The sequence below is a fragment of the Homarus americanus genome, unplaced genomic scaffold (assembly GCF_018991925.1).
Source record: "Homarus americanus isolate GMGI-L3 unplaced genomic scaffold, GMGI_Hamer_2.0 scaffold46583, whole genome shotgun sequence".
Classification (NCBI taxonomy): Eukaryota; Metazoa; Arthropoda; class Malacostraca; order Decapoda; family Nephropidae; genus Homarus; species Homarus americanus.
The window spans coordinates 1,339,978-1,352,662 of NW_024731675.1; the positions used below are offsets into that span (position 1 = coordinate 1,339,978).

The following is a 12,685-nucleotide window of genomic DNA, read 5'->3' on the forward strand; positions in this document are numbered from 1 at the left end:
GTTCTGATTGTTCTTAAAATTCTTCTATCTTAAAATGTTCTGAAGGATTCTGTTTTTTTAGGAAAGGGTTCTGATTAGTTTTAAGGGGTTCTGATTGGTTTAAAGAGGTTTTAAAATTTCTCAAAAAGATTCGAGTATTTTAGAATGATGTTGAGTTATTTAGAAAAGCTCTGAATAATAATAATAATAATAATAATATCAATAAAACTGTCACCACCAAAACTATCATGGCAACACTGGCGGCCACTTACTGTGTATATATTATTCAAGGCGCCACTCAGCGAGCTTTAAACACAAGCCAGAGAACTGACCAATCACTGAGCTCACGGGGCCACTCAGTGAGCTTAAAGCATTCAGTGAGAATTGGGGGAACCTATCATTAAGGTTATAGGGCCACTCAGTAAGCCTGAAGGACCATTTAGTGAGCTTACAGGGCCACTTTGTAGGCTCACAGGGCCACTCACTACGCTTATAAGGTTATTTAATGAGCATATAAGGCCACTTAATGAGCTTACAAGGGCCACTCAGTCAGCTTATACAGTAAATCAGACTAGGAACACAGGCCACTCAGTCAGCATACAAGGGCCACTCACTCAGCATACAAGGGCCACTCAGTCAGCATACAAGGGCCACTCAGTCAGCATACAGGGACACTCAATCAGGTTACAAGACCACTCAGCGAGCGTACTCAGCCAATCAGAGATAGACACAGGCCACTCAGCGAGCTTACAAGGGCCACTCAGAAAGAGCATTCCTGAGGTGAAGAGGGGGAGCAACCTCTCCCACCTGAGGGAGAGGTTGCTCCTCTCCCCACTCTACCTCCTCTCACTCTACCTCCCTCTCACTCTACCTCCCCCTCACTCTGCCTCCCTCTCACCTCTCACCCCCACACCTCCCTCTCACTCTACCTCCCTCTCCTCCTACCTCCCTCTCACCTCTCCCTTCCCTCCTTGACACTCCCATCACGGCTGAGGTTTAATTATCTCTCCTTCTCTCCCTCTTTCTCCCTCTCTCTCTCACCTCTTTCACTTCCCTCACCTTCTCTCCCTCTTCACCTTCTCTCCCTCTCTCCTTCTCTCTTGTTCTGTTATCTCCCCTCCTTACTCTCTCTTTCTGTCTCTCATTAACTCTCTCTCATTAATCCCTTCTCTCTCTCTCTCATTAACTCTCTCTCTCTCTCTCTCTCACAACTTGACCTGGTCGCTGAAGATCTTTGTGATGGTTGAGTGGCCACTTGAGGGGTAAGGCGACCTCTGCCATCCCTCAAGTGTGACCTTCAAGTGTGACCCTCAAGTGTGACCCTAAAGTGTGACCCTCAAGTGTGACCTTCAAGTGTGACCCTTAAAAATTTAACCACAACAATAATTATCTTAAAAAATAATAATACAAAATTAATTAGCTAAAAATAACTATAATTAATTATGGAAAAATAATCATACAATAATTAATTATCTAAAATATAATAAAAATATGAATTACCTAAAAGTAATTACCCCAAAAAATTAATTACTCCCTTAAAAATTAATTACTCCCTTAAAAATTAATTACTCCTTAAAATTAATTACTCCCTTAAAAATTAAATACTCCCTTAAAAATTAATTACTCCCTTAAAAATTAATTATAAGACAGAAACACCTCCCACCACCTCCCACTCCACCATTACCCACAATTATATAAGTTACTCCACGGTGGGAAAAATGAGCCGAGCGTGGGAAAATTTCGACCACCGTGGGAAAAAAAATATATATTCGTCTGGGAGAGTTACGGAAACTTATGTGGGAAAAATTTATATTGAAGCAGAGTTTGAGGGACGAGAGAGAGAAAAGAGAGAGAGAGAGAGAGAGAGAGAGAGATAATCAACATATAATAAACTCACCTGTCCACCAAAAGGCTTCACTAATTAATGACTAAATATAATAACGTTCTCAACTCTTATTTAAACAACTTTTATAATGGTTTAGTAAAGTGGTGTTGTGGTTGTGGTAGTTGTGGTTGTTGTGGTTGTTGTGATGGTGGTGGTTGAGGTTGTTGTTGACATCAATATTTTACGTAAAAAAAAATTACACTGTTTAATTTCTGGTTAAGGATGAGGTATAAGGAGTGGTGTAAGGAGTGGTGTAAGGGTGGTGTAAGGATGAGGTATAAGGGTGGTGTAAGGAGTGGTGTAAGGGTGGTGTAAGGATGAGGTGTAAGGTGGTGTAAGGGTGGTGTAAGGGTGGTAAGGGTGGAATGAGGTAAGGGTATAAGGAGTGGTGTAAGGAGTGGTATAAGGGTGGCGGGAGTGGTGTAAGGTGGTGGATGAGGTGTAAGGGTGGTGTAAGGGTGGTGTAAGGAGTGGTATAAGGGTGGTGTAAGGGTGGTATAAGGAGTGGTGTAAGGAGTGGTATAAGGGTGGTAAAGGATGAGGTGTAAGGGTGGTGTAAGGGTGGTATAAGGAGTGGTGTAAGGAGTGGTATAAGGATGAGGTGTAAGGGTGGTGTAAGGGTGGTGTAAGGATCCAATAGGTAGGGTAGAGTCCTTTGAGGCGTGAAGAATATTTTTGTGAGTCAAGATGAGTGAGAAAGAATTTGGGAGGGGGGTCCAGGCGTGTGGGAAAAGGGTGTGATGGGCGTTTATAGGCTGTACGTACACACACACACACATACACACACATACACATACCAAATGCATACATATATACGTACAGAGAGAGAGAGAGAGAGAGAGAGAGAGAGAGAGAGAGAGACTATTAAAGCAACACAACAAAACACTCGCTCCTCCTGACGATCAGATTATCAAAAATATTTATTTTACTTTGGCGACGAATGATGGCTGGAATGATGGTAGGAATAATGGGAATGAGGGCTGGAATGATGGTAGGAATAATGGGAATGATGGCTGGAATGATGGTAGGAATAATGGGAATAATGGCTGGAATGATGGTAGGAGTAATAGAATGATGGCTGGAATGATGGTAGAATTAAACAGGAATTATGATAGGAATGGTTGGAATGATGACAGGAATGAAGGCAGGAATGGTTGGAATGGTGGCAGGAATAATAACAGGGATGATAACAGGAATGAAGGCAGGAATGGTGGAAAGAATGGAGACAGGAATGGTTGGAATGATGTCATTAATGAAGACAAGAATGAAGGCAGGAATGATAACAGGAATGATGGCAGGAATGATAACAGGAACGATGGCAGGAATGATAACAGGAATGAAGGCAGGAATCACGGCAGGAATGATAACAGGAATGATGGCAGGAATGATAACAGGAATGAAGGCAGAAATCACGGCAGGAATGATAACAGGAATGATGGCGGGAATGTTGGTAGAACAAACCAATTAAATGCATGTATCTTAATTGGTGATGCCTAGTGTGTGTGTGACGACTCTTTCTGCCTGTCTCTATCTGACGGCCTCTCTCTCTCTCTGTCTCTATCTGTCAGCCTCTCTCTCTCTCTGTCTCTATCTGTCAGCCTCTCTCTCTCTGTCTATCTGTCGGCCTCTCTCTCTCTCTCTGTCTCTATCTGTCAGCCTCTCTCTCTCTCTCTCTCTGTCTCTATCTGTCAGCCTCTCTCTCTCTCTCTGTCTCTATCTGTCAGCCTCTCTCTCTCTGTTCTATTTGTCGGCCTCTCTCTCTCTCTGTCTCTATCTGTCAGCCCTCTCTCTCTCTCTGTCTCTATCTGTCAGCCTCTCTGTCTCTATCTGTCGCCTCTCTCTCTCTTCCATCTGTCAGCCTCTCTCTCTCTTCTATCTGTCGGCCTCTCTCTCTCTCTGTCTCTCTATCTGTCAGCCTCTCTCTCTCTCTGTCTCTATCTGTCAGCCTCTCTCTCTCCTCTGTCTCTATCTGTCAGCCTCTCTCTCTCTCTCTGTCTCTCTATCTGTCGGCCTCTCTCTCTCTCTGTCTCTATCTGTCAGCCTCTCTCTCTCTCTGTCTCTATCTGTCAGCCTCTCTCTCTGTCTCTATCTGTCGCCTCTCTCTCTCTGTTCCTATCTGTCAGCCTCTCTCTCTCTCTGCTCCTATCTGTCAGCCTCTCTCTCTCTGTCTCTATCTGTCAGCCCTCTCTCTGTCTCTATCTGTCAGCCTCTCTCTCTTCTCACCCCTCTCTCTCTCCTCACCGCCACTTTTACCAATTATAAACACAATATTCAGCCATGTGGACACCCTGATCTCCCTGCTCTCCTCCCTCTCTCCCTCTCCCTCCTCCCCTGCTCCCTCCCTCTCTCTCCCCTGCCCTCCCTCTCTCTCCCCTGCCTCCCTCCCTCTCTCTCCCCTGCTCCCTCTCTCTCCCCCTCCCCTCCCCTCTCTCCTGCCTCCCTCCCCTCTCTCTCTCTCCCTGCCTCCCCTCCCTCTCTCCCCTGCCCTCCTCCCTCTCTCTCTCTCCCTGCCTCCCTCCCTCTCTCTCTCTCTCCCCTTCCCTCCCCTCCCTCTCTCTCCCCTGCCTCCCTCCCTCTCTCTCCTTCCTCCCTCCTCCTCTTTCCTCCCTCCTTCATCACTCCTTCTTTCCTTCTCTTCTCTTCCTCTCTTCCCTTCCTCATCCTGCTTCTTCTCCCATCCTCCTCCTTTCTCCTCCTCCTCCTCCTCCCTCCTCTTCCTCTCCTCCTTCACCAATCACCACAACACTCGTCATGTTAAGTCTTTAGGACCTGGGATAAAGTTACTTTTATTCTTCAAACGTAATAAAGCAACTGTGTGTGTGTGTGTGTGTGTGTGTGTGTGTATGTGTGTGTGTGTGTGTGTGTGTGTGTTGCGGGCAGAGACAGAAAAAACAGACAGACAAAGACAAAACAGAGAGAGAGAGGTTGTTAACTTTACCTGTATGGCGAAGTAATTAAGGTGAGACAATTTCAGGTGTTACTTTACTAATTGGTGAGGGGGAGAGGATGTGTGTGTGTGTGTGTGTGTGTGTGTGTACCTTATTATAAACATACACACAGACACTCTCACACTCACTCACAGTATACACAAACAAACAAACAAATAAACACATAAAGTAACACCTTCTCTCTCTCTCTCTCTCTCTCTCTTCTCTCTCTCTTCTCTCTCTCTCCCAAATTTAACACGTCTCTGACCATCGATCGATATGAGCACTACTGTAGGTGATAAGGACGGACGGACGGACGGACGCCAGAAGAGAAGACAGACACAACAGATAGATAGATTGATAGATAGACCGGAAGAACGACCAAATGCTGGAAATAGATCAGGAAATTGACTGTTTGAGAGAGAGAATTATCCCTATACAAACTCAATCTATTTTTATCCTCAACAATAAAATAACAACAATATTAATCTACATACGAGAGATGACATAAAAAAAATCGTTGTAGGTCCTGGAGAAAAAAAAAGTGTCACTTGGTCTCTAGCGGATGTGAAGGAAGGTTTGTTATTTTGACACGAGCTTATGAATGTGACTCTACATGTTGACTACCCGCCCGTGCTTGTAGCCTAGGGGAGGGGCAGGGGGAAGGGGGGTAAGGGGGAAAGGGGGGGGGAGATAGAAGGTGTGAGAAGGGAGGTAAAGATAATAGGCACAAATTGAGAGAAATTAGAAGAGAATTAGAAGAGAGAAAATTATAAAAACATGAATGAGATTTTTTTTTTTTTTGCAAGTACGAGTTTTGGGATTAACTTTGACAGACAGACAGACAGATAGATAGACAGACAGACAGACAGATAGATAGATAGATAGTCATGTGGGAGGGAGAGGCCGAGTGTAAGCTTTCTCAATCTTATGATCTATTGTTTATTGTGCTAAATCCGCGCCTCCCTCTCTCCCTTCTTTACTCTCCCTCTCACTCCCTCACTGTCTGCCTCTCCCTTCCTTACTTTATCTCTCTTCCTCCCTTCCTCTCCCTCTCTCTCTCCCTTCCTTACTCTCCCTCTCACTCCCTCACTTTCTGCCTCTCCCTTTCTCTCCCTTCCCACTCCCCTCCCTTCCCTTCCCTCACACAAAACAACACGCCAGGGATCGAACCAATGACCTCCAAAACAAATCCACGTTCCTTCCCACCACACCACCGCCTCGATCCTTTGTTTATACACACACACACACACCCTCAGCCGACGTCTCTCTGTTGCTCACACACACACACACACACACTCACACACACACACACACACACACACACACACACACTCACACACACACACACACACCCTCAGCGATTCTGTTGCTCTCACACACACACACACACACACACACACACACACACACACACACACACACACACACACACACACACACACACATCACCACCCCCACCTTAGCCTGGTGATGAAGTAATACAATAATCTCCTTAACTTCCAATATTTATCAACACTCAAAGCTGCCAACAACTTAATTACAGGTTAGAGGTAACGAGAGTAATGAGGGGAGGCCATTAGAGGTCTTGCGTCATTAAGCTGGAGGTCATGACTGGCTGTGTCCTGTCGTGTGTGGATTACCTGGATTAGTTAGATAACCTGGTGATTAATCTGGTCAGTTTATAGCACCTTGAAATGGATCAACCTAATTCTCACCTAACCTAACCTAACGAAACCTAACCTAACTTAACCTTATCTATCCATCTATCTATCTATCTATCTATCTATCTATCTATCTATCTATCCATCAGCAGGAGTGTGTCAACGCATGAATGTCTGTCTGAACCAACCATACTTGAGGCTCTTACTTAGACTCAAGACTCGGAACGTGGACCAACACACTATTGTTGAGTGTGTGTTGATCTGGGGCCACACACACACACACGCACACACACACACACATACACACACACACACACACATACACACATACATACATACATACATACATACATACATCCTAATAATATTCCCGAACGTTAAACTGGAGATAACTTGTGAAGGAAAACTTGTGTAATGTAGTGTTCTATATTGAGTCTTCGAGAGAGAGAGAGAGAGAGAGAGAGAGAGAGAGAGAGAGAGAGTAAATGAAATAAGGATTTTTTCGTCCTTAGATTAAATAACTTCCACTATATTATTATTATTATTATTATTATTATTATTATTCTGTACTTTTATCCTTAACAATCGATATAATTACTAAAATATAAATAATAATGACTACTCATCATCACCATCATCATCACCATCAGTCATCACCATCAGTCATCACCGTCATCAGTCATCATCACCGTCATCAGTCATCACCACCATCATCACCATCATCACCGTCATCACCACCATCATCACCACCGTCATCACCACCGTCACCACCACACAGTAAACACCAGCATCAAGGGACTTTATAAACAGCGTGTACGACTCACCTCAGCAGCTATATAAGCCGGTATAACAGAGAGTAACAGCTGCTCCTGTTGTTCTCTCTCACACTCCAGCTTCACTCTAGCTTCTATCACCTCCCTGGTAGAGCTGCGGGCGTGTTTGTGGGCGTGGGCGGCCTCCCAATCCAGCCACCAACCTAGAGTATGAGCGGCTACCATCATCAGCGTGTAACCCAAAACCTGGAAGTTTATGACATTGTATGATAGTTATTTGGGTGCGTACGGTATGGTAGTAGTAGTAGTAGTAGTAGTAGTAGTAGTAGTGGTAGTAGTAGTAGTTGTAGTAGTGGTAGTGTACGACAAGAGATAAGTGTGTTATTTTTAGGGTCATTGTACGATAGTTATTTGGGTGCGTACGGTATGGTGATGGTAGTAGTAGTGGTGGTGGTAGTAGTAGTAGTAGTAGTAGTAGTAGTAGTAGTAGTAGTAGTAGGAACAACATAAACTAGTCATTTTAACAATAATCAATCAATATAACGCACATAATCACTCCTCCATATACCGGAATAATGTTGATAAAGTCACTAGATGGTTATATAGTTTGGGTGTGACCATAGCGTCTCCCACTACCGAGAGTTAAGGTCATGACGTCACCAACACGAGTTAAGGTCATGACGTCACCAACACGAGTTAAGGTCATGACGTCACCAACACGAGTTAAGGTCATGACGTCACCAACACGACTCCTCCTGGGGGCGGCGCCGTTCAACTCTCCCAGAAATTTTAAAATAAAATAAATACCTTGAAAGGTTTTTATTTATTTGTACTTTATGTTTTATTAACTTATATTATATGCGTTTAAATTTTGATGATGTTTTATATATTCTCGGTAAATACCTTATTTTTAAATGAATAAATAAAGTTGAGGGTTGGGCGCGTTTGGTTGATTCATGATTTATAAAGATGAAGTTTTTCTAATCCAGTTTGTCGTTGCTATTTAATAATTTACATATTTTTCTAGAATACATTACACACTAGATAACATTTTACATTTTTCATGAATATTGAATGATTATTTACATTCCAGTAATACGTCACTGAATATATATTTTGTTCATTTATCGCTGCTGTAGTGTAACAACCTAACAGTTCTACTTCAAATTAAAGTTTCTAAATTTAAAGATAAATAAACAGGGGGAATTAATGTTTAAGTATATAGTATTAATGTAATTTATTTTTTTAGATCATTAAGGGAGTCTCTCGTCCCTCTGAGCCCGCCAAAATTTTACTGTTTAGTGTTATATAAAATACCACGAACAAATCCGCTAAAATGTTTGTTTATTTGATCCATTGAAAAACATAAAAGCTTCTTAGGGCTGTTAGACTTTTAGTTCGAACTATTAAGGTTAATATTGTATATATTTATAAATGATTCATTAATACTAAGAATACAGCCGAAAAAATATTAATACGTACTCCTGAACTTCTCAAAATTTTATGGTTCAACTTTAATGATTAGTTTTTCTGGCAGTATGTAAAAAATCACATAACATATAAATATAAAACAGAAACATCACTATTTGGTTTAATAAAAATCTAAAAAAAACCTTGACATAAAAAAATAATAATGACAGATCTCGTTCGTAGTTTTAATCCAACAATAGTCAGCTGGCACCGAGCCTCAGCCATGAAGAAGAACATAAGTTTTTCCTTCAAATTTTCTTAATATTCAGTGATTCTCAGTGATTTACGACCTGCAGCTGAATGACAAGACGAAACGTAAGGTAAAATATATACTCACGTTACCTTAAAATACACCAAAAACATAATAGTGATAAAAAAAAATTGAATATGTGATTGACGTAAGATAACCATTGAAAAACTATTTTGATTAATATTGAGTTATTTTAAGGCGTATATTACCAAACTACAGATGATTTATATTACTTTAATACTTAGGTTTATTGTGATTTATATAAGTAGGATAAAGTTATAATTTATGATAAGTAAATATTAAGCGGGAACTCCAACCATCCGAGACCCGGAATTACCCAATAAACTGACTTTTTCTCTATTTTTTCTTAATTTATGATATTTAAACTAATTAAACCTCTTAAGTAGTGATGTTGAGTTAATTTAGGATGTTTTTATAAGTATTACGTGGCTGTAGTGACGACAGGTTGGATTTTAATAAGGAAATATAGACAAATTAAATCATCCGAGACTAGGAATTAGTAGTTACGTGTTATGACTAGTAAGTTATTTTTACTAGACAGAAAGACAGACACAGACAGACACAGACACACACAGACAGACACAGACACACACAGACACACAGACACATCACAGAGACACACAGACACATCACAGAGACACACAGACACACACACACACACACACACACACAATTCTATACTCCAAGTGAACTAAATAAATACTATAGTTTTATATATGAGGTAAAATAGTTACTCATTTTATATTTATATTTCTGAAAATTATATAAATTTCAAGAACTGGCAACACTTCCGTACAGCTGTTATGTATGTATGTATGACTGTATATATGACTGTATATATGACTGTATGTATGTATGTATGTATGACTGTATGTATGTATGTATGTATGTATGTTAAACTAGCGCACTCAAGGGATTAAAGTCATCACATCTCCAACTTCAGGTCATCCCTCCCCTCCCTCCCCCTCCTTCACCCCTCCTCCCTCCCTCCTTCCCCCTCCCCCCCTCCCACCCCCCCTCCTTCACCCTCACCTCCCCTCCTCCCCTCCCCTCCCTCTCCACCAAACACTCAAGGAAGGAAAATAAAATAAATTAAAAGACACCAATTAAAAGTTTGAATGAGGTAAAAGTTGTAAAGGAATCTCTGGTCTTCTTAACTGAGCCATCAATCTCAACTTTGTGTCCACCCGCACTCTTGTTGGCTCTTACTGTTGGCTCTTACTGTTGGCTCTTACTGTTGGCTCTTACTGTTAGCCTTACCGTTGCTGACTCTCACTCTCACTCTCACTCACTCTCAGCTCTCTCTCAAAACCCAGCTCTCTCACTCCCTCTCAGCTCCTCTCAACCTCTCAGCCTCTCTCACTCCCCAGTCTCTCAGCTCAACTCTCCAGCCTCTCAGCTCACTCCTCCAGTCTCAGCAGTCTCAGCCTCACTCTCAGCCTCACTCACTCTCACTCTCACTCACTCCCAGTCTCAGCTCTCACTCCACTCTCAGCTCTCACTCAACTCCCAGTCTCAGCTCTCACTCCACTCTCAGCTCTCACTCAACTCCCAGTCTCAGCTCTCACTCACTCTCAGCTCTCACTCACTCTCAGCTCTCACTCACTCTCAGCTCTCACTCTCAAGTTAGTTAGAGACGTCCTCACATCACCAGTTCGGAGGCAAATATAACGTAGGGACCTCTCATAGTCTCCCCTTATAAAGCCCAACAGAAAACGGAACAAACTCAATCGACCAATCAGCGACGCGAAATACCATGAAACGTCACAGGATGCTAGCCAATGAGAGCGTCCTGGGGGGAACAAATCAAAGGCGTTGATTGGTTGAGAGCGGGTGTATGGATCTATTCAGCCAATCAATGAACTCGATAATGTCAACAATGGCACGTGAAGGAAGTAATGAATAGGAATGTGGTGAAAACAGCGACAAATGAATGAACTGAGAGAGAGACAGACAGAGACAGAGACAGGGAGATAGACAGACAGAGAGACAGGCAGAGAGACAGACAGAGAGACAGGCAGAGAGGGTTTGATTAAGTTGTTACAGTCATTCATATCCTGACGTGAGTGTAGCCAGTCTTCTTGATGTGTACTGGCGTATCTCTCTCTCTCTCTCTCTCTCTCTCTCTCTCTCTCTCTTAACCTCATCTCAATCCTCTTTTAGTAAGATAATTCGGGGTCAAGTGATTAGACCTGACTATGAACCACCACACCAACCACCACAATCACAACAACCACAATCTTCACTTAACAAGGAGCACACGCCACTATGAGACTCTCTCAACCCAAAGTGGCATCTATAATGATAACTGGCACTTGGCACCTAATGGCACTGTGGGGGGATGGCACTGTAGGGGAGAGATGGCACTGTGGGGGGAGAGATGGCACTGTGGGGGGAGATGGCACTGTGGGGGGATGGCACTGTAGGGGAGAGATGGCACTGTGTGGGGGGGTAGAGGTCTAAGCTGTCAAGGAAGAATGTTGACCTTTGACCTGTGTGTATAGTCTATGTTGGTTGACCTCTGTGTTACATTGGACATACATACATACATACATACATACATACATACATACTATATATCCAAATTATTTATCCCGAATATACACACAGACTCTACAGTTTGTATGGTAATTTTATACACACAAGACCACTGTTTATATATACACATTATATAAACAGAGTCACAGCCGCTGGTCAATTCTCTATCCATTTATTCTCAAGTAAATATCTCACCATTTTCTCTTTCTCTGTCCTGTTATTTTACTCTTTATTTCCTATTTCCTATTTCTCTTGTTTCCCCTGAAGGCTTTTCTATCCTATTTTTTTTTCCACGTCAATTTTCCCTTTGAATTTTTGCTTTTTTACTCGCCAATTTTCCCGCCACTTTTCCCTTATTTTTTGTTCTTTTACTCATCAGTTTTCCCGCCAATTTTATCCTCCAATTTTCCCCGCCAAATTTTCCCGCCAATATTTTCCCACCCAAATTTCTCCAACTTTTCGTCTTGTTGTTGGGTACACTTTGGCTTCCAGTACCCTTGAGAGTACGAATTACCTCAGATAATCCTCAGTGGTACAGGGATCCTTACAATAACGGCGATAAGTTTCAGTCGGATGGGGTCCCTTACAGTAACCGTGGGGGGGACCTAACCTAACCCTCTCCCCTCCAAGTAACGTAAGGGGTGTCTAATCTTCAGGTAAACCCCCATAACACAATCATCCTCACCTGTACAGCCGACCAGCTCCTTGTAGACCAGAATGCAATGGGCGCAAGAGGCAGGGAAGTCGTCACCACAGCTAAGATACGGGCGTGTAGGCGTGGTAGAGGGACGGCGGTGTGGGTGGCCAAGATGAGGAGGAAGGTTGGTGGGGTGAGATGGGCGGGCATGGGCGGTGGGTGGAGGTAGCCGACGCCCATTATCACGCCCACGGTGAGGAGCCAGTATGTTGCCCCCAGTATGGTAGAGATGGTCTCAAAGTGTGTGCTGAATACCTGTAGGAGATAGTAGTAGTAGTAGTAGTAGTAATAATAATAATACACTATTGCATATAATTACCCCCACCACCACAACAACCACCACCACAACAACAACCACCACCACAACAACAACAACGACGACAAGACCCAGAGAGTGATAAAGGGGGTCGTTTCTCCCCTCGTGTGGTCGTCCTGTTCAAACTTTACCTGATGGAACGACTTTGGCGCCTCGTTGGGGGGG

The 12,685-nt window shown here is 42.8% G+C and overlaps 1 protein-coding gene across 1 annotated transcript in view; it reads right to left on the reverse strand.

Annotated features, from left to right (window-relative positions):
• Positions 1-12,457, reverse strand: part of LOC121867730 (adenylate cyclase type 2-like) — a 46,158-nt gene extending 33,701 nt beyond the window's left edge. Inside the window, 2 exon segments of the mRNA XM_042367785.1 lie at positions 7,280-7,474; positions 12,193-12,457. Coding sequence (XP_042223719.1) covers positions 7,280-7,474; positions 12,193-12,384 — 387 coding nt within the window. The 5' untranslated portion in view covers positions 12,385-12,457.
• Positions 12,458-12,685: the final 228 nt, after the last annotated feature.